This window comes from Apodemus sylvaticus, chromosome 5 (genome assembly GCF_947179515.1).
Source record: "Apodemus sylvaticus chromosome 5, mApoSyl1.1, whole genome shotgun sequence".
Lineage (NCBI taxonomy): Eukaryota > Metazoa > Chordata > Mammalia > Rodentia > Muridae > Apodemus > Apodemus sylvaticus.
Window position 1 is genome coordinate 6,784,076 of NC_067476.1, and position 19,885 is coordinate 6,803,960.

The window sequence follows — 19,885 nt, forward strand, 5'->3', positions numbered from 1 at the left end:
AAAGTGGAATTTTTGATGCTCAAGACTGGGTTGGAGGATACATGTGGTTCAGGTGGCAGACATGACAGGGCAGAGCACTGACACAGAGGTCTCCTTAGTTACAGGGTTGCAATCTATTATTTATACACACACACACACATATACACACACACACCCCTATTGGGGTCTGAACCTTGTGCTATGCTATGTCAGCTCTGCACGCCTCCTCATGTCCTGTAGCCATGAACACCAGGCTTTTCTGGTCACCCTTCCAGTGAGAATGTGACAGGCCAGAGAGTTGACATCACTTTCTGGCTTTGGACTGGGGCCTTCTGTGTCCTGTTTCTGGGATCCCTAACATCTGTCTGCTGGCCCTTGGACTGTGCTGAGGTGGCTTTTCACAGTGACATGCATGCAGGTTTGTCCTGCCCACCCCACCAGCTGTGCTTGGGAATGTGGGAGCCTGCTGTACTGTAGCTGGAGGGAGATGAGCCATGCTTCTGTCAGGAAGCCTCTCTGATGTCTGCTTCCGGCCACCACCCTGCTGGATGGGTTGGGGCTCTAGACAAGGTTGTCTCCAACTGGATGGGAGTCACTGACAGGGCCAGTCTTGCCAGTCTGTTCTTCCTGGCATGAGCACTTGGGGATGAAGATGTTCTGTTACCAAGTCCTCTCTGCTGTCCATCTGTCCATGGGGCGCACATTCCCGAGGAGTGGAGAGTTGAGTCAGATGCACACAGCTCCAGTTAGGTTTCCCAGTCAGAGCCTGAGCCAGACCTGCTGATGGTAGGTGCCTTGACAGAAGTGGGCTACCCGCTGCTTCTCAGCACTCGTGTGACAGATGCAGCAAAGCCAGCTTTTCAGTGGCCACAAGTCTACTTCCCCCGTGTGGCTCCAGGCTGTCTGCAAGAGAAGGACTCTGGCCCCCAGCTGGCCAGAGGACAAGTGACAGGCAGGCTACTCCTATGTGTGGGGGGCAGGCCCTAGGGGTTCTGTCCTCCTGAGCCTGAGCCTGAGCCTGAGGAAGGTCTTGTGGTCCGGTGATGGAGCGTCCCTGGCTTCCTTTGGCCTCACACACTCAGCCTTAGGAGCAGGCCCAGAGGAGGTGGTGCCGGAGGGACAGCTGCCTCTGAAGCTCCGCAGGTGGGGGCATAGGAGAGAGCATTACAGTCAGGCCACTTCCTTAGCCTGCAGCTCTTTGCAGAAGAGGAAATAAGTCCCAGAGGGTTTGTTTGGTCAGCCTGTGTCTGGTCACACAGCCTTACAGTCTAGGCCTTAGTTGGAACTTTAGAGTGTGGTTGCCTGGTTCCTACACTTCTGATGGGTCTGCAGCTGGCACTGACCAGTGTGACATGCTCAGTTATCCCATCCTTCAGCAAACGTCTATTTGGCATACACACACACACACACACACACACACACACACACACACACACACACGAACCAGACTGGGGGCAGGTGGTGCTCAGATGTCCAGGATCCCTGGGGGTGGGATACCATCCTGGGTCTGTGGAACAGTGAGCTTCAGAGTGGTTAAGGACAGCCAGAGTCCCCGTGGTATAAGAATATGTGTCAGATGTCTAGGTTCACCAAGATAAAACAAGTTCCAGTCACCCTGAGACTGTCATAGAAGCTGGAGGGAAAACAGACCTGTCATGTGCCCCCTTCCCCCAGCCCCAGGGCAGAGCTGGTATGTTCAGGCTAGAGCTCTACAGGAGCTCAGTGTGGCTTCTAGTAGTGGTGAGAACTTCAGTGGGAAGCAGCCCCTACCAGTATTGGGTGTAGAGTAAGAAGGGGTCCCAGGCCCCAAATGGGTGCCCTCTGATTTGGGGGGTCCTGTACCTACATAGCTACCCACCCAATGACCCTACCTTGTGTGGGCCTCAAGAAGCTCTGGACCCCTAGGCCAGTGGGATTTATTTCTTCTTCATTCATCCCCCTGGGGGCAGGGTCTGCCAGTGCCCCACCCTGGCTTAGCTCTGCTGTGTCCTGCTGTCCAGAGGTGGTTATATCTGGGCCCCTTCCACAGGACCCTGTCCCCCCTTTGTTCCTATCCCACCCCAATAGTACCTCTCCCTTTTCCTGTATACCTCTGCTCCCTGTCCCCTCCCTCCTACAGCTCTGTCCCTCTCCCTTCCTCCTCCTCATCCCCTCTGATCCCCTTGCCTTCTGTGCTCAGGTGGCCTTGGGCTCCTGGCCAGCTAGCCTCTGGCCAGCAGAATGGCCTTGGGCAGGTTGCACTTTACTTCTGAGTCTTTCCATCCTTCCTGCAAAAAGGAGTCAGGCTCACTGGAGGCTCGAGAGAGCTGGAGAGGTCCCAGTGGTCAGCTGCTGTGCATGGAGCATACTGGATTATCAGGAGTGTGGGCAATAGTCTTTTCTGGTTGCTATCTACAGGTAGATTTTGGGCATGTCCAACTGTGGATATCAGGAGTTGGGGTTCTTCCTGGCTCCTTGTAGCTGAGTCTAGTGAAGAGTCTAGGATCTGAAAAAACTAGTCTGGTGTGACCCAGGTGAACACAGGTCTGGGGAAGGAAGCATCATTTACTCCTCTGGGCAGCCGGCCAAGCGGGCAGGCCAAGAGGAGGGCTGGGCAGTGTGTCACCCAGCCTTCCTCTGTCCTGGCCCCATGCCCTCTGTGCAGGCATGCTCTCTGCTGCTATGACTGACTCCTACCTAGGCTGGCTTCAAGGCTGCCACAGGGGTGCAGAGACTCCAGATGGTTGCTCAGCCTGGAGGAGGCTCAGATATTGGGACTTTTAGGGGGACAGAGCTCCAGCTTCTTGGCTTCAGAAATAGATAACCAGGGTGACCCTTGGCTTCATTAGTCCTCATCTTCTGCTTCAGGGAACTCTGGGCAATACTGAGGGCAACTGTGTTGAACCAGCAAAGCTGGATGCCTTCCCCACATCTCACTGCCCTCTCCCCCGGGTGGAGAGTGACGATAGTCCTGTCATCCTCCCGATAAGTGGTACTTATCAGAGTAGGCGGCGAGGGCAGCACGTGTCTGGTGCACGGTTGTAGCAAGAGGTGGAAAGTGAGGGGTGTCCTGGGTGGAGTGAGTGTGGATGGACTGCTAGGTGTTGAGCAAGCCTGGGGCTGAAGGAGCCCTGATGGGAGGAACCACCGCGTCCTGTGAGAGGCACACACCTTTCCCACTCGGCTCGACGTTTCCACCATCGAGGCTGCCGGAGGCTCCTTTATGCTCTCAGCAGCCCCCACAGCGGCCCCCTCCTTTCCCACGCTGGCGTTAGGATCCTTCCTGGCAGTGGGATAAGGGAAGCCGCGAGGTTCAAGATGTAACTTCATGCTTGTTTTGTTTCTTGTATGAACGGACCCAGTTTCTTGTCCTTGCAGTGAGTGAGGTTGGCAATGGGCTGTCAGGACCAATGCCATGATGACTCCTGTCTGAATACAGGATTCTGAGTTATGGTTGCTGCGATGTGTTTGCTACTGCCAGTGTTCCCCGAAGGTGACAGGTCACACCCCTTGGGCAGGATATTCCTGTATCCACTGATGACATCTTATACAGTGGGCACCACCAATTCTACAATGAGGACCAGGATCTTAGCTGCTGAAAACTGAGCTTTGTGAACTGAGGGGAATCCAGAAACTCTCCATGCTTGACTCTCCCCCTTTGCCATTGGTTACACTACCCTTCCACCCAGGAGCCTGTCCTGCCCTCCCAGATGGAGCAAGGCAGAGGCTATCAGTGAAGTGTCAGATTCTCCAGCAGAGGGTCTTCCTGTATGGGAGAAGGATCTGGTGCTGGTTTGAGTTGAGCTGGAGGTGGCACTGGCCACCCAGGTTGGCTGAAGCCTTGATGTGCAGCTTGGCATTGGTGCAGACTAGGGCTGTGTAAGCTACTACCCTTGGGAGAGGTGGCTGCACGGGCCAGGGTGGGGCTGAGGGCGGGGAGCAGGCTTTCAATGACTTTGATGGGATTAGAGGCAAACCCAGCAGGAAGCCTGGTTCAGGGCCAGGCCAGGGAGGAGAGCTTGTGAGGCCCTGTGCTTCTGGGGTGTTGGGCCATCTCAGGGAGCACTGAGGATTTGTTATCTCAGGGAGAGTGGCACATCCTTTCCCATGAGACCAACATCTGGAAGCCCAGACAGCTGTGGTTCTTCACAGCTCCTGGACTATTCACCTACACTTCCTGTGTTCAGAAGTGGAACAGGGAGAAGCGGCCTGGGCCTGTGGCCCCGTGGGTTTTAGGGACATGAATGCTTGCTAGCTTATTAAGAGACAAACTCCAGTGTGCCCAGAGCACAGGCCTTGGCCCTCCTTTCCAAGGAGCAGATTTGCTGTCGCTGTGGATCAGTCTTGTAACAAGGACCACAGGAATGGCCTTTAACATTATAGCTGGTCTTCAGATGGTAGGCCACCAAGTCCAGTGGATGGCTGGGCACAGAGAGGGGGCGTTGGCTCTATGCAACATAAGCCACAGGCTCCAAGATGCCATCTTCACCCTGCCTCAGAGTCCTCTCAGCCTGGCTGTGCCCTTCTGCCTAGAGAGATCCTTGCTGTGACTTTGTTTTGTTTCCTCAAGTCAGATTGTTCTGCTCTGCCCACGTCCTGGCCAGAGAGAGGCCCTGCTGTGTCCAGGTGAGGACGGAGTCTCTGCTTTGTCTTCATGTGTCTTCTCCGCATCTGTCCACTGGTTAGCAGATGCACCTCAGCCAGGTCACCTGCCTGCTGGCTCCGTTCTGTGGCTTCCATCCAGGTTCCTCAGCCCGCCGGAGGGCCCTTGCAGCTTGGCCACACCTCTGCACAGCAGGACTGATGTCATGTTGTCCCCTGTTGGCCTGCTTGTCTGTGCTTCGTTGTGTCCCATCTGACTCCTTCCCTTTGAGTTCTCCTCTGGATCCCACCCTACACGCCTTCATAGGCGTTGGGTGAGAGCAGCTTCCACACCTCAGGAGTCTGTCCCATGTCCTGGAGATTCCCAGAGTGGCAGGAACCTGAGCCCACCTTAATTGTACCTGTGGCTCCGGGCAGAAGCACAGTTGCCGTAGCATGGCATTGGAGGATACATGGGGCTGTGAGCAGTGACCAGTGTAGAGGAAGCAGGCTGCGCAGTGGGTGCTCAGGCTAGGGCTGAGGTACCTTGGGGTACTGTGCGAATGTGCTTCACTCTGCCATCTGTGGGCTCTGTGTCTGGGCCCTGGGTTGGGAGCAGCCCCCACAGGATAGTGAGTTGGTCTGAGCCAGTGTCTGGTTCTGGGTTACAGACGCTTGTACAGCTTCTAGCACTTCCGGGGCTCACTCTGTCCCTAGCCTCCCTTACTCCTGGGAGACATATAGGACATCTTGGTTTCTCAATGGAAGGACGCCAGGCCCTGGCGGGTCAAAATTGGAACTCTTGCTGCCCCCCCCCCCCCCCCCCCCCCCGTGGCCTATGCTAGACTGCTGGCCAGCCTTGCCCTAGTGTGGGAATCAATATGAGCTTCCTCAGGCTCAAAACTCACAGGACTCTCATAGGGGAGGGCCAGCAGCTCCCTTGATCTAGGTTGGAGGTTTCCCTAGGCCTACAGGCAAACAGAGCAGGCTCCATCTGACCTCAGGGCCATGTCATCTGGGGATTGGAAGGTCTGTGGTTCTCATAGGCCATTCAGCTTCAGAGTCAGGACTACAGCTCTGTTGGTCTGTCCAAAGGTGTGTAGTGTCGTGTTGTGTGCAGTTGTCTGTTGTGTGGTCTCCTCGAGCCCAGCCTCCCTGAGCATGACCTTCAGGAATCCCTTTCTGAAGCCCCTCTCTGTCTGTGTGACTGGATGGCCTGGTGGAGTTCAGGACGCCCTGGTCCCCATCTCCTATCTTGCCTCTCAGTGGACCAAGCTTGGCTATGGCACCGCTGCTGCCTACCGGCAGCAAGCCTGGGCAGGTGAGTGTTCCACGGATACCTGCGGTGTGGGCCGGAGGTGCTGTGCTGGCCCCGTGAGTCACTCGGATCCTGGGGTGGGGGTGGCGAGGTTGGCTGCAGCTGAGAGGCTCAGGCTGACAGGCCAAGGCTTGCCGGTAGCTGCTTAATGGAGCCAGGTAGGAGCCTGCTTGAGACATGGTTGGACAGGGCTGTGTGATCACAGGAAGTAAGGAGCCTCCTTTGGGCCAGTAGTGTTCATGAGGCCAGACCTTAGTGGCCGCTGACGACTGGGCCAAGTTTGCCGAATTGTCTTCAATCTCGAGGCTAGCTGGGTCTTCCAAGAGGAGCAGGTAGGAGGCACCCTTGGTGGGAAAATTCAGAAAGAATGACCATGCAGGATCAACCAGGCAGGACCAGATGGGCCCTGATGGCTGATGGTCATGTGGCTTTCTGTATGTGGGGCCCGCAGGGACATTTACCCTACCCCTCCCTTAGGTAGACACTGCTCAGGGAGAGGTGAGTCTTTCTGGGGACAGGGAAAGTGTCTGATGTCAGATGTGGCACTCAGTGGGTAGTCTCAAGGTCCTCCACTCTCCTCTCTACCCTGAGGCCACACTAGCTGGTTGACTAGGCCTTATGATAGCCTTTGGTCTCCGTGCTGAGGATCTGTCAGTATGTCAGGTAGAGGAAGAGGGACAGTAACCACATCATCGTGGCTAAATTTAGCCTACAGGAGCTAGATCTCTCTCCTGTCCCTCCTACCCCTCTGCCCGCTGTGCTCAGCATGGCTGCCTGTGGTAGGACGGAAGTTGAGGTCTGGGTGGGGGTGCTTGTCCTGACTGGGGACAGAGGAGTGAGGCCTGGGGAGGCATTGGATTCCTTGGACTGAAAGGAGGAGTGAGAGGCAAGGGTGAAGTCAAGTCAGCCCCAGTGCCTCCCAGGAACAGTGGGTCTGCTTGAGGGGTAAGAGGTGGGATCTTTAGGTCACACGTTTACCCCCCTCATGTGAGGGATGTGTTATGCTAGTAAGTGTGTAGCATCCTACCTGGGTGGCGAGGGTGCTCACTTTAGCCTTTTTTCAGTTCTCTTGGTGTGAACACCACCATGGCTGACCTGAAGCCACTTATGTGATGTTATGTCACCATGTTAAAGAACTGACCACAGAAGAACTGGTCCTGCCGTTCTGCCTCCTCAGAGTGATCATAGTGCTTACAGGCCTGCTCCAGAGCTACGCTGCTCTGTGTCAGAGGACCTACGGCTGGGCTTGGCCCAGGCAGCACCTGGCAGATAAGACCCCGACTATGAGGCCTGGTATGGATGGGCTCCCCTGGCTGTGTCATGGGTACAGGCACAGGTTAGATCTTAGGCCATGTATGATCTACACAGACATGGCTGTGTTCATCGTAGAGGTAAGAATACATCTGAGCAGCTATTCCTGTTAGAGACTTCTCCGGCACGTAACACATTCATGTGGGCTGTGGTAAGGCTTGTGCCTCACAAGAGGACCCTCAGCGAGTGGACAGCGGCCTGAGACTAGTCATCTGGACTTGCTCTGTGTTCTCAGTGAGTTCTGTTAGTGCAGAAGACAATGGATGGGGTTGTGTGGAGTGTGGTTGAGATGTGTTCAGAGCTTAGCAAGGAATCATACTGAGGCTGGAAGCAAGTCTGCTAGCTTTGAGAGGTGGCCCTGCAGTTCTGGATTCCACCTCCTGTGGGGTCAAGGTTGAGCCTTGGACAGGTAGAAAGGGTGACACTAATAAGCATCGCCCTCCATGGATGCTAAGATGGCAAGAGTCAGCTTTCTGAGGTTTGGTGGGCACAGATGGTCACCAGATGATCCTGTGAAAGACCCACCACCTCATCCCTACCCTCGCCTGAGTACAGGCCTTGTTTACAGACCAGACCCAAGCCAGGTGGATTTAGGGGTCATAATTGTTCATCAGGCACAGCCATGGTGGCGGGGCTCACCTCTTGTGATAAAGCCTTGGTCAGAGCAGGATCGGAACCAGACAGGCTGGCTATGGTAGTCCCTCCAGTCAGGACTGCCTGGGCTGTTGGCTATAGGCTGATGTGGGTATAATCCTGTCTGAACCAAATTTACAGGGTCTGGAACCGCCAAAGCAGATAGAAGAAGTGGTCCTGGCTAGCTTACAGAAGGGCAGTAGCCTGAGATCTCTCTGTCTGGGTATTGTGTCATTATGAAAAGAACACAAAACCCAAGCCAAATAAAAGCACAAAAATATGCTGTGTTTTCTCTGACTTAGAGCCAGGATCCTGGGAATGCTTTATTGCAAGGTGACAACCCTGGGATGTCTCTCATGGTCTTCTACCTCATCCTCAGGTAGCTGGGTCTGGGAACAGAGGAAAGGGTTCTCTTAGCGATTAGTTGGGGGTGTGGTTGAGATGTGTTCAGAGCTTAGCAAGGAATCATACTGAGGCTGGAAGCAAGTTTGCTAGCTTTGAGAGGTGGCCCTGCAGTTCTGGATTCTGTTCTGGGATGCAGTTCTGGGGGATGGGCGAAAGTAGGACTGCTGCTGGCCGGCTATCAGACCAGGAAAAAGAACCCTCTTGCGTGCATCCTACTATCCCAGCTGTGACCCGTGGGCTTCTCACATGCTTGGGCCTGGCCAGTTCCCACTCTCTGTCCCTGGCCAGCTGCTCCTCCAGCCCCAGATCCCATCAGAAGAATCTCAGATGGATACGTGTACCTGAGAATCTCTTGCTAGTCTCCCTGTTCCCAGGGCTGCTGTGGTGGGGTCAGTGTGTAGGCCAGCAGCAAGTGCTTGCTACTTAGAGCTGCCCCTGTCGGCTGGACTGGACTGCGGGTCCCTATCGCTTGAGCAGGACAAGCCCAGTGTGACAGAGCCTGTTAAGTCTTAGACTTGTGTAAGGGCTCGGGTGGAAGACTGTGTGCTGTGTCCCCATGCTCAGCCCCCCATCACTGGGCCTGGGCTTGGACCTTGACTGGAAGGCCACAGAAGGAGCCCTGTACACTGAAGAATGAGCCCTTGTGTAGATGGAAGGTAGTTGGAGGTACAAAAGCCTCTTTCCTGCCATGTTCTTGAAGCACCCTCACGGCACTTCCACAGACACTGCTGTCCAGGCCTGGCCTTCCCAGCTTCTGGCCATGCTGCTTCTCACTCTACTTCCTAGCACTGGCATTTCCAGGCCTCCAGGCCTAGCCTTGCATCTGCTCTGTAGGACTTGCCTAGGACTCGACTGCCTGGCTTGCTGTTGAGAGTGCTGCTCGCTGTGTGAGGGCATAGGCGAGGAGCAGCCTTCCCCAGGGCCCAGGCCAGGATGAGGCACATTGTCAGATCATGAAGCAGAGTGCCAGCTGGCACAGGTAACCTGATCTGCTTCTAGTCAGGTATCTGGTTGGAGGTGGCGGTAGATTTGAACTCGGGTCAGTGCTTCTGGGTCCTGGTCAGGTAGGGGTCTGTTTGCACCAAGTACTGTCTGTTTTAGTTTGAGGAAATGAGGCTGGTTCCCAGTCTTCTTCCAAGAAGCCCTTGGTTTCGGCCATCGGGAGCTGCCTGTGGTCACAGGTGTCTGGCGAGGGTGGAGGGCCGGGCGGGTCCTGGGAAAGGGGAACTGGGCTATAGGGCCAGTGCCAACGACACTTGTTCCTGAGTGCCTGGCTGCTTCCAGAGGCTCGCCCGCCCGGCTTGCTGCCTTTCCCTCCTAGGCTCCTGCTCCCTGACCAAGCTGTATCGCCTGAGGCTGTGGGACCCCGAGCTGGCAGGCCGGGGACTGATGGTGCCCCCGCCATGGTGGGACCTCTCATCTGCCCTCACCATGAGGCTGCGCCTTCTCGCCTCTTTCTCAGGAGGGGGCCTGGCGTGGCGGGCAGGGGACCACAGGTGGCTGGCAGGTGAGGGTAGGGTTTGGTGTGGTATAGGGGATCTTCCTGCAGGGTGTAGGAGTTTTGGGGAAGGAGAGGATTGGGGACCCCAGGGGAAGAGTCTGGGTTCAGGAGTCTAGGTACAGACCTTGTCCTGACATATACCTGCAGCCTGTCATGGCTGGGCCAATCTAGGCTGCACAGCTCAGCCTGCAATGGACAAACTGAGGCCTGTCCCAAGAGCACCCAAATATCTGGGCCTCATCTGGGTATCAGGGTCAGGAACGTTTTAGGAAAAAGGTCCAGGCTTTAGGCTGTCGCTAAGTCAGGGAGATTCTTTTATCTTGGGGCTCTAGGTAGGACCTATCTCTCCTGGGTCTGGCTTATTGTCCTTCTTACAGATGCAGAAACAGGACAGGTGAACTGTGAGGTTTGTCTCTAGCTGGAGGGATGTAGAGGACTGGGCCTCTCTTCCTGGGCCCGGCATTGATATACCCTTGAGGGGGCACTAGAGCTCTGGCCTGCCTGGTGCTGTGAGACACGGCTAGCCAGGCTACCTGTGACCACTTGAGGTGGTGGAAATGGGAGCTTTTTGGTGCTCTGAGGGGTAGAAGGGCTGCCCTGTCTCTACCGCTCCTGCTTGGTGGCGGGTTGACCGGCTTTGGCTCTTTCCTCTGTCTAGTAGCAGTGACATCCTTTGTATAGCGTGCCCTGGGCCATGCTTTGCGCTCTCATGTCTTTATAGATAACCCGAGGATGCACTCTTCTGCCCACATTTGAGGGGAGACTGAGGCACAGAGAGGGGAAGTCACCTTTCCAAAGCCACTGGGAGGCTCAGAGGTGTGCCCCAGGGTCCACACTGGACCATGTGCTCTTTCTGGGCCTTTGCAGAGTCTCCTCTGTGGTTCGTAGTGTATAGCTGAGACAACTCAGCAGCACGCTGAGGCTACATGCAGAGAGGAGCCCAGAGCCCTCGGGTTCTTCGGGCAGCTGCCCTGGCCTGCTGGAGTATTAGCTTTTCCCCCACTTCCTGCTGCCTTTCTTTTCTAAAGACTTCCTTGAATTTTATGTGTATGTGTTTTTGCCTGAAAGCATATAACTATATCATGTGCATGCCCAGTGCCTGCAGGGGCCAGAGGAGGCCAGGTCCTCTGGAACTGGATTTGTAGATGTATGTGGGTGCTGGGAACCAGACCTGGGTTACTGCGTGCGTGCAGGTACCCACAGAGGCCAGAAGAAGGCATGGGATCCCCTGAAGCTAAGGTTATAGGTGTGTGTGAGCCACCTGGTGTGAGTGCTGGGAACCGAACCCTGGTCCTCTATAGAGCAGTAAGCACCTTAACTGCTGAGCTGTCTCAGCCCTTGTGTGTCTTTCTGGCTTGCTCTTACCTCTTCCCAGTTGTTTGTTTTCTAGGAAGGAGACCAATGTGGCACATTGACATGGTGTATGCAGGGAAGTCAGTAGGCTCTGAGCCCAGGTATCTTAATTAGGCCTAGTGTGTGCAGCCACCCCGAGTCTGGCATTTCTGATTCATTTGCATTGTTCTCGAACTTATGGGTAGGTAAGAGGGTCCAGCTTCTCACCTCTGTCAGTAAGAGGATACCTTATTGTCCTCTGTCACCTTTACCAAATGATGCTGAGGGCTTCCTAGGGGTGGGCGGGCTGTGATCTTCTCAGACAGAGTGGAGACAGTGTGGGTTTGGGGGTTAGCGGAGGCTATATCTATGTTTGCACATTGCTGCCTCTCACCTGTATAGAGGGATAGAAAAAGCTAATCTGAGACCCATCTGGATGGAGGTTTTGGTCCCCAGAGTCTGCCGAGAGGCTGTCCTGCAGCTTGTCATTTATTCTGTCCCCTGTCCCTGAGACCCTTCTATGCTGGTGGCTGACTGTACACTCCTCTCAGGTTCTGAGGCATGGGCTGCAGCACATACTGCTGCCTGTCTCCTGTCCATCCTGGGCTGCTGCAGCCCTGAGTTGCAGTGCGCAAGGTTGGAGTGGGAGACTGTGAAGGTCTCTTTTCTCAGCTTTAGGGAGGTTGTGTGTGATGAGCAGGTGGGCGATCCTGCCCTCTCACTAGCTGTTGTCATCCAGGTAGCAATCTCTCCTACTTGCTGTTGGGTGAGGAGGGTGTACGGGGAGCCTAACCATGCAGCCTGTGTGCAGAGATCCACTGGGGTGACATTCTTGATGGGGTGCAGCCTCATGGGAGTTATAGACCCCAGCTAAGCCAGACATGGGGGTCTCAGAGGCCAGGGAGGTTACTGCGGCTTAGCCTGGGGCTCCAGGCTGTGAGTGGCATATACCTGTTTCATGTCCTCACATGGAGACAGCCCTGTTATCCTATGGATGGACATGGTGAGTAGCGTCTCTGTTGGTTTCCATGATGTGCAGTGCAGACTCTGTTGGTGTGGTGTTAGGGACAGTGCAGTTATCTGGGCTGTGGATGGTGAAATCCTGTCCCACTGGAAAGAAGCTCTGGCAGCCAGGCCCCTCTATTTGTGGGCTACTTGCATTGTATGCTCTGGCCAGTCACGAGGGCATGGGCAAGCCCCTGTCAAGGGGAAGATAAATGTGCTGGCGTGGTATGATGAGGAGTCACAAGGGCATGGGTGAGCCCCTGCTGAGGGGAAGGTATGCACACTGGATCTGGGTCTTCTGCAGAGGCTGTGGGGGGTGGGGAGGTTGATTTCCGAACCTGGTGCCCAACAGATGTTCCATCTTTTAGGCTCAGCCCTGTTTCTGTCTATCATGTGGTTCTGGATGCTACCCACTACACCACATCATGCTTACGTGTGGAAAATATCAATGTTCGGTGGTGTGGGAGGATTTGGGGATGTCCCCACAGGGGCATTCTCTGTCTGGAGTATCCCTTGATCCTTAGCGTCCAGAGTCCCCAGCGTCTATATCCTATGAAGTCATTTCACTTCATGGTAGGTGGGTGAGACGCGGGTGGGCTTGGCCCAGATTCCCCCCAAGTGTGATTTGAAACCAGTCAGGAATGCAAATGAAGGTGAGGATTGTGAGGGAGGGCAGGAAGCCCAGGCGGGGTTCTGTGGGTTCCACGACAGAGCTGTGGGCAGGTGGGTGGTGGGACCTCTGAGCCACCAGGAGCATACAAGGCTCAAATTGAAACAATCATTTCTCTTCCTGTTAAATAGAAACTGCCTTCGAGAGTCTGTAGCCTCAGGGCCCCCTCTCCTCACTGACATTGGGGTTTTTCTTGAAGTCCCCCCCTCCTCTGCCGCCTACTTGCTCTCCTCCAGAGTCTGGGCAGGCACCCTAGAGTGTTGGGGATAGGCAGGCAGTTCAAGGGGACAGCCTGAAAGGGAGGCTTCAACTGTTCAGAAAGAAGCCCTGCCTGGCCTTAGAACGGTAAGCATCCTTTTAAGGCTCCCAGGATGGAATGCTGTCACCCCTGTCCCCAAGCCTGGGACGTCATGACTGGAATTTACCCAAGCTTAGGGTAGTTTCTGTAGGGCTGAGCTGTGGTAGAGAAAGGGTTGTCAGAAAACTGTGCATAGGCTGGCTGGCAGCTCCTCCAGGCTCAGGAAGCCCCAGTTCTCCCGGAGTTGAGGCCTTCCTTGCTGCAGGACAGAGCACAGGTTTTTCCTGTGGTATTTCTGCTAGCCCACATGGTACATGCCAGCTTCAAGGATGCAGGGTGGGGACCCGAGCTGCAGTGACTGTTGCCAGATGTCTCTTCATCACTCTGCAGTCTGTTTCTGAGGTGTTGACAGTCACCTGCTCTGTGTGAGTATGAAGTGATTCCTGTTATCAGTGTCTTCGCCTGGTGCAGAGTAGGGAGGGCACCACACAGCTGCTCCCCAGTGGCCCTGTCTCTCTGCCCATGGCCCTCTGTGGCTTTTCTTCATTCAGGCAGCCTGAGGGTGAGTTGGTCTGACTCCCTCTCTTTGCCTGCCCCCCCCACTCCCGCCCCCGCCCCCGCCCCTGCCCCTGACAGAACATCTCAGGCTACAGAGTGGGAGGCTTGGCGTGGATGTTGGGCAGCAGACTGGAATAGGCTCAGAGAACGGCTAGCCATGCGTGGGTCTCTTGCTTGGGATGGGAAGCCAATTCACAGGACTTTCTAGGGTCCTGGGGCTGAGTGGTACCTGTTCCTCTGCCCTCCTGACTTTCAGCAGTGGCTGGGGCAATGAGGCCACTGTTGCCCTGTAGCCATCCCTGCAGTAGAGAAGAAGGTGCTTTTCAGTACAGTCTGGGACGCCAGACCGGAACTTGGGTCCTCTCAGATAACTCTGAAGCAACTGTACTGAAAGGCACCCACCTTTCTCTACTGCAGGATTGGCTATGTGGCCGGTAGACTGGGCACAAGCATCCATTAAGCCTTCTTCTCCCCTGGGTAGGTGAGAGAAAGTACTCAGGTCAGGAGCCTGGTGGCAGACAAAGCACTCTGGAATGATACTCTTCCTCCAGAGCTTGCACAAGCCAGGGCCCTGTAACACTGCACTGCAGGCCTCCAGGGATGAGCCCACCTAAAGGACTTCACTAGAGTCTACCTCCACGGGTGCTCATTTATCTTTGCCAAAGAAAGTCCCCTGCTCTCTCAAGACACCTTGAGCTCACAAGAGGTCACAACAGCGAAGGAGCCAGCAATTAGGCAGTCTGTATAGTACGGTCAGGTCAGGTTCTAGCCAGGCAGGGGTGCCTGCAGCGGGCACACTGACACCTGAGAAGCCTGAGGCTGTGAACAGCTGTGAGACTTCTCTCTGCTGCCCCCTAGTTGTATTCAGGCAAAGGAAAAGTGCCATACAGCCAGGGGCTAGAGGGAGTCCCGCTGGAATCACCCAACTCTTGGCCAGTGTGCCCTCTGTACAGATACAGATATATCCATGGATGGCATACCGGCACGTCTCTAAGCATGAAGAGTTTGGGAATGGAGATGGCCTGGTGGTTTGGGCAGGACTGCCTGGGGTTGTAGGCACCTTAGCAATTAGACGTCTCAGACAGTGACCACCATGGTTGGTCCAGAGGGTAATGGTACTGATTTGCAAGTATCGGGTGAGGTGGGAGGCCTGTGGACTGTGAGCTTCAGGGAGAGTTGGCATTGTGGGTAGCCACCTATTGGCACCTTAGCCTTCATGCCTGAATACACTGGTATCGTCACTTCTCACCTCTTACCTGCATGTTGCCTGGCACAGACACAGCCTGGGCATGGGACCTCCTCCTCACCTCCTTTGTCCTGGCTATACTTCCCACTTCTCTTACACCTGTCACCAGCAGGCCCAACTGTAGTACCATTCTTGGCTGTATGGGAGGTAGCTGCTAGACTAGGTACTGTTTCCTGTTCCTCCCAGTGCCCCTCCCTGGACAGCCCCAAACTCACTGACTGTGGTCAAGAGAAACTAAAGCACTGTCTCTTCACCACCTGCAGAACCCATCAGCCTCTCTGGGCTCCAGCCTCCATCTGCACAGTGGAGTAGAACAGGCTGTTCTTTAGGTGATGGTGCTAATAGTGCTGATGCTGCTGTTGGTGGAGAGAGTGGTGACAATGTAGTGATGATGATATTGATGGTGACTGCGGTGATGGTGATGATGATGGCAGCATTGATAGTTATGATAATGGTGATGGCAGTGATGCTGTTAATGATCGTGATGGTGGTGGTGGTGGTTGTGATTTTGATAGTGAGTGTGTTGATTGGGATAGTGGTGGTGATGCCGATTGTGATGATGGTGATAACTATGTTGATGATGTTGAAGATGATGGTGATGATGCCAATATGGATTATGATGATTGCAATATTGATGTTGATGGTGATACTGTTGATTATATTAATGGTAGGGATGGTAATTTTGATGATGGTGAGGATATCGAAGTAACAATCATTGGTGCTTCTTGAGGCCCTCACAGCCATCCTCCTATCTTGAGATTTACGGTGGATATTGTTTGCCATGCTTACACCCTTGGTAATCCCATCTCTGTGATGCCGTTGCAGGGGTACGCTGTACACTAGCAGTTAAGTTTGGCCAGGACAGTGGGGCTCTGGCGTGCTATACTCTGATGGAAGTTCAGAGAAGGTCAAGGGATGCTACGGCCCTTCCTTGAAGGGCTGTCCCCTTCCTTATAGAGGCTCTTGAGGAGTCCCCTGCAGATCTGGCTGTGGACCCCTTTGCCTTTGCATCTGTTCCTGATGATAGGCCACACAGCCAGTCCTCTGCACTTGCTATAATCCTCCCTCAGGATCAGAGGCCTTGAGTAATACCCCTGAGCCCCTCACCGTCACCTCAGACCTCCTTGCCACCCTGTGTTTCCTTGTCTCCCACTATGAGTTAGTACACTGCCACCATCAAGGCCTCCTGGCCTAGGAGGGTAGGTAGTGGTGGGAGATGAGGTCAAAGAGATGGCTCAGTGTGTGACAGAACTTAAGACAGGGTGCCTTTATGGCTAGTGACTATAAAGGTGGGATTGACATCCAGAGTCTCTGAGGCCCCCTGGGTCAGAGGAGCTCTGGGGTTGGAATGGAGCTTGTAGGAGTGGTACAGCCAACACTACAAACTGGTCCAGCCCCAGACCTGCATATTAGGTCTGCATACTTCAGGCTGTCAGGGAATCAACCATCTCTTTCTGAGCTCAGCCTCCTGTGTCCCCTCCCCCCCTACTACCCACCTCATCCTTTCCTCTTTGCTAGTGGCCTGGTGTTTAGCTGCAGGGACAAATGTTGATCTCTTCAGGATGATCATGGCTGACCCTTCCACTGGGCCTCTGGGGCATCTCTGCAAAGCTAAAGGTGGGTTGGATGGAGCAGGGCCAGGAAGTTAGCTTTGGACTGGTCAGCCCTTCCCTGTGGGGCATGAAGGGATAAAGCCCAGATGGGTGCCTGGGATTGCTGTTCACTTTCTGTGGTTACCCATGGGTGGTGGGGCTGAAGGAAATACACTTCTGTTTACCGTGCCTTTGCCTTCCTCTCCCTGTTGCTTCTCTCAGGGTTTTGTGGACTGGGGGCATCACAGGCTCAGAAACAGGGTCTGCTGCACCCTGGCCCCTGTGTGCTGGCAGACTTTCTGGGTCTGGGTCTATGAGAGTTCTTACTGGCTCACTGACCAGCTCAGTTCTCTCTGGTTGAGGGGCCCCTGTGGTGGCTGCCTGTGCTAATTGGGTTGGAATCAGTCTCTCTTTCTCTGACCACCCAGGAGGGTCTCCTTGGCCTGAGGCTTCCTGACAGGAGGCTCAGATAGTGGCTGGGCTTTTGAGGGAAAGGCATGGTGATTCCAGAACTGGCCCCTAGAGTGGTAAGCTGACACTGGGAGAGGAGAGGAGAGGAGACAGTCACAGCTGCAGGTGGCCACTGGGGAGTCCCTCCTCAGGGAGTGGAAGGAGTGTGCTTGGGCACACAGGGCTGCTGGGGACTGTCCTCTGGGCTGGTACAAATGGCCCAGTCCGGTTTACAGGGAAGGAAATCGAGACTCAGCAGTATTGAGGGGTCCCTGTGGCCTGCCTTCCTCTTCCCTCCTGCTCTGACCGCCCTTGGCTTCCTCCGCCCTCCAGCCCTGGCGCCATGGTCCTTGCCACGTTCCCATTGCTGCTCCTCAGGGCCACCACTTCTCCCTCCCGGGGCTTCAGGGGAAGCAGTACTTCCGGAAGGTGGAGGCTGGAGGTGGGCAGCCCAGGAAGCTCTGAGGACCCATGAGCTACCCACTGCAAAGTTTCAGTTCCGGGGGGTGTCCCCAGGCGAGGAGCTTAGAGAATGACAGCCCTCTCGATGCTGGCTCACCTCGTGGGCTTTGGCCGCATGCTGGGTACCCTCCTCAGGCCCCTCCTTGGTGGTCCCATGTTATCCATCTCTCATGTGCTCTCCATTGGACCCATCGGTCCTTCCTGCCAGGCTCTAGATGAACAGTCACATGGTCCACTTCTGTTGACCCAGACACACAGACACACAGACACACAGCCTGCTTAGATCCTGCTGTGCCAAAGTGCTGTGCATGATTGTGCTCCCCTCTCCAGGAGCTGGGGTTCCCTGAGGGGTTGTGAGGCTCTCCCCACCCCAGCTGCAGCGGGCTGGCATGTTCTTCACCCTTCCTGCCAGGCTGGAAGGGGGTCGTGGGGTTTCCTGGGCCTCCTGCTGTGGGTCCTGCTGCTGGCAGACACTCTGCAGACACTGTGTGGCATAGGAGCTGGTGGGGGTGGTGCTTTTCACTTGCATATGACCTCACTAGTGCCTGGCATCTTGGAGTCACCAGAGGTGTTTCAGCATTCAGTATTTCAGTTTTATTCGTGTCACCCACCCATCTAGTTAATGGCCCTGGGTGCTGGGCTGGGAACAGTCCACCTCTGCTCTGTGCTGGCTTGCGATTTAAACCTCCAAGCATTCACAGTGTGGTCCGTTTTGTACCAAGGGAGTACTCTCCGGCCCCTCCTCCACTCACCCTTCCTGGACTGTAGTGCCAGCTGCCCGTGATGTGTGTGGGATGGCATCTTCCTTGTGAAGACGGACTTTCTATTCTTTGTCCTTGAGGTACATGTAAGCCCCCTGGCTAAACTCCTTCCCCAGGGTCCCCGGCTATGTTGGTAGTGGTCCTGCAGAGATATCTCGGATTGTAGGGTTATGTGTGGGATCCTTGTGTCTTACAATCTGAGGTTATGTGACTCACTTGCCCCTACTCACGTTCCTGAGGCTTTTGTGTCCTGGCATTCCCGGGTGTGAAGCCGGTGCTAACAGTCCTGCAGGTTCAAAGTGAGGCTGTCAAAAGTGTGCCTTATGGGGGCCGTGGCTTCTTGGGGTGGTGACTGCTAAGTACCAGGCAAAGCAGAGCATGCACTTAGCACGTGTGCATATACACACATACATGGCTTATGTGCACATGGCTTGTATACATACAAGATGGGCCAGGAGGCTTTCCCTGTGAGGGTGTAAAGGCATTTCTTGCTCATTCTCTTCCTGATTAGAAAGTTTCTCCCTCCAGAAGGTTCCAGAAACCACACCCAGTCTGTTGTCACCCGGGCTCTAGGAAGGTGTCAGTGTGGACATTCTTTGTAAACAGGAAAGCCTGGGGCGGAGGCCTGGGGCTGTGGGGTGGGGGCCAAGGTAGGCATTGCACTGGTGACACCCCACACACACACTGGAGCCCCAGGGACTCACAGTCAGTTTGGAACAACTGTGGGAGGCTTGGCTGCCCACCATCAGGCTGCAGGCAGGGGAGAGGGCTGGGGGAAGGGTGCCTAGGGGAACCTTCACACTGGGACAGCCACATTCCCAGACTGTAGGCTTGGCTCTTGCTCCTGCTGTCTCCCTGTCTTCCTGAAGTCTCTGCCTGTGCCACCTTGGCCTCTTTTCTCCTCCATTGGTTTTTCCCTCCTTAGCAGTTTCCAACTACCTTGCAGGGCCTGAGGAGCTGGGGTACAGCCGGTAGGTAGCTGGCAGCCTTACAGTCTGCCTCCCTCCCTCCTTCATTCTCTCCTGCTGCTGCCATAGCAAAGCCCAGAGCCAGAGGAGCCGCTCCAGCTTGGGGCTTTTCACACAGCCCCAGTAGTGGACTGCACATCCTACCGCAGGCGGTCCTTTGGCTGCAAGGATCCCTCCTTGGCTCCCTGGGCAGGAGCACTCTCATGTAGTGAGAGTGACCAGCTTTCCCTGGTGCTTGGGGACAGCTAACTAATGAGAGCCACCCTTGGTGTGCCTAGCTGCCCTAGACCCTGCGTCACTCCTGGTGTCCAAGTCCTCCCACGAACAGGGGGTTTAAAGAGCTGAGGAATCTGAGGGACTTCTGGTCACGCTTCATCTTGTTTTCAAAGACCAGGAAGAGTGGACCCTCTCGGGCCCAGCCCCGCTCCTTCCTGGTACCCACAGCATTACCCTGCCTTCTTCTGGGACGCCTGCAGAAGGTGCTCAGGCTCAGCAAAATGTCTCTCAGACAGGTTAACAGGGCACAGTGAGGCTTAGATTGGTGCTTCGTAGGGTCCCACAGTGGTTCAAAGCAAGCCAGCATGGGATGGGAAAGGCAGGGCACAGGGGAGGCCCAGTGGCTTCCAGGTGTCCCAGTGGTGTGGACTAGGTTGTTGTTGCCTGGCCTAGGAGCAGCTGCAGATGTGGTAAGTCTGCCTTCAGGCAGTTCTTATCCGTGAACCTTTGCGTAGCCTTCCTCTGTCATAGGTCGGAGGCAGAGACTTTCCTGACGTGGTCACAATAATTCAGTTGACGTCAAAGGCACAAAGACGTCCCTGGCTTGAATAAGCAACTGG

The 19,885-nt window shown here is 55.0% G+C and overlaps 1 protein-coding gene across 3 annotated transcripts in view; it reads left to right on the forward strand.

Moving 5' to 3' along the window:
• Rxra (retinoid X receptor alpha) overlaps positions 1–19,885 on the forward strand; it is an 84,682-nt gene that overhangs the window by 37,648 nt on the left and 27,149 nt on the right. Inside the window, exon 1 of one of the 3 annotated variants that reach the window (XM_052181955.1) lies at positions 9,490–9,713. The exons of the other annotated variants lie outside the window; for them this stretch is intronic. Coding sequence (XP_052037915.1) covers positions 9,596–9,713 — 118 coding nt within the window. The 5' untranslated portion in view covers positions 9,490–9,595. Of the gene's footprint in view, positions 1–9,489; positions 9,714–19,885 lie in introns of those variants that run through there. 3 annotated transcript variants of the gene reach the window in all.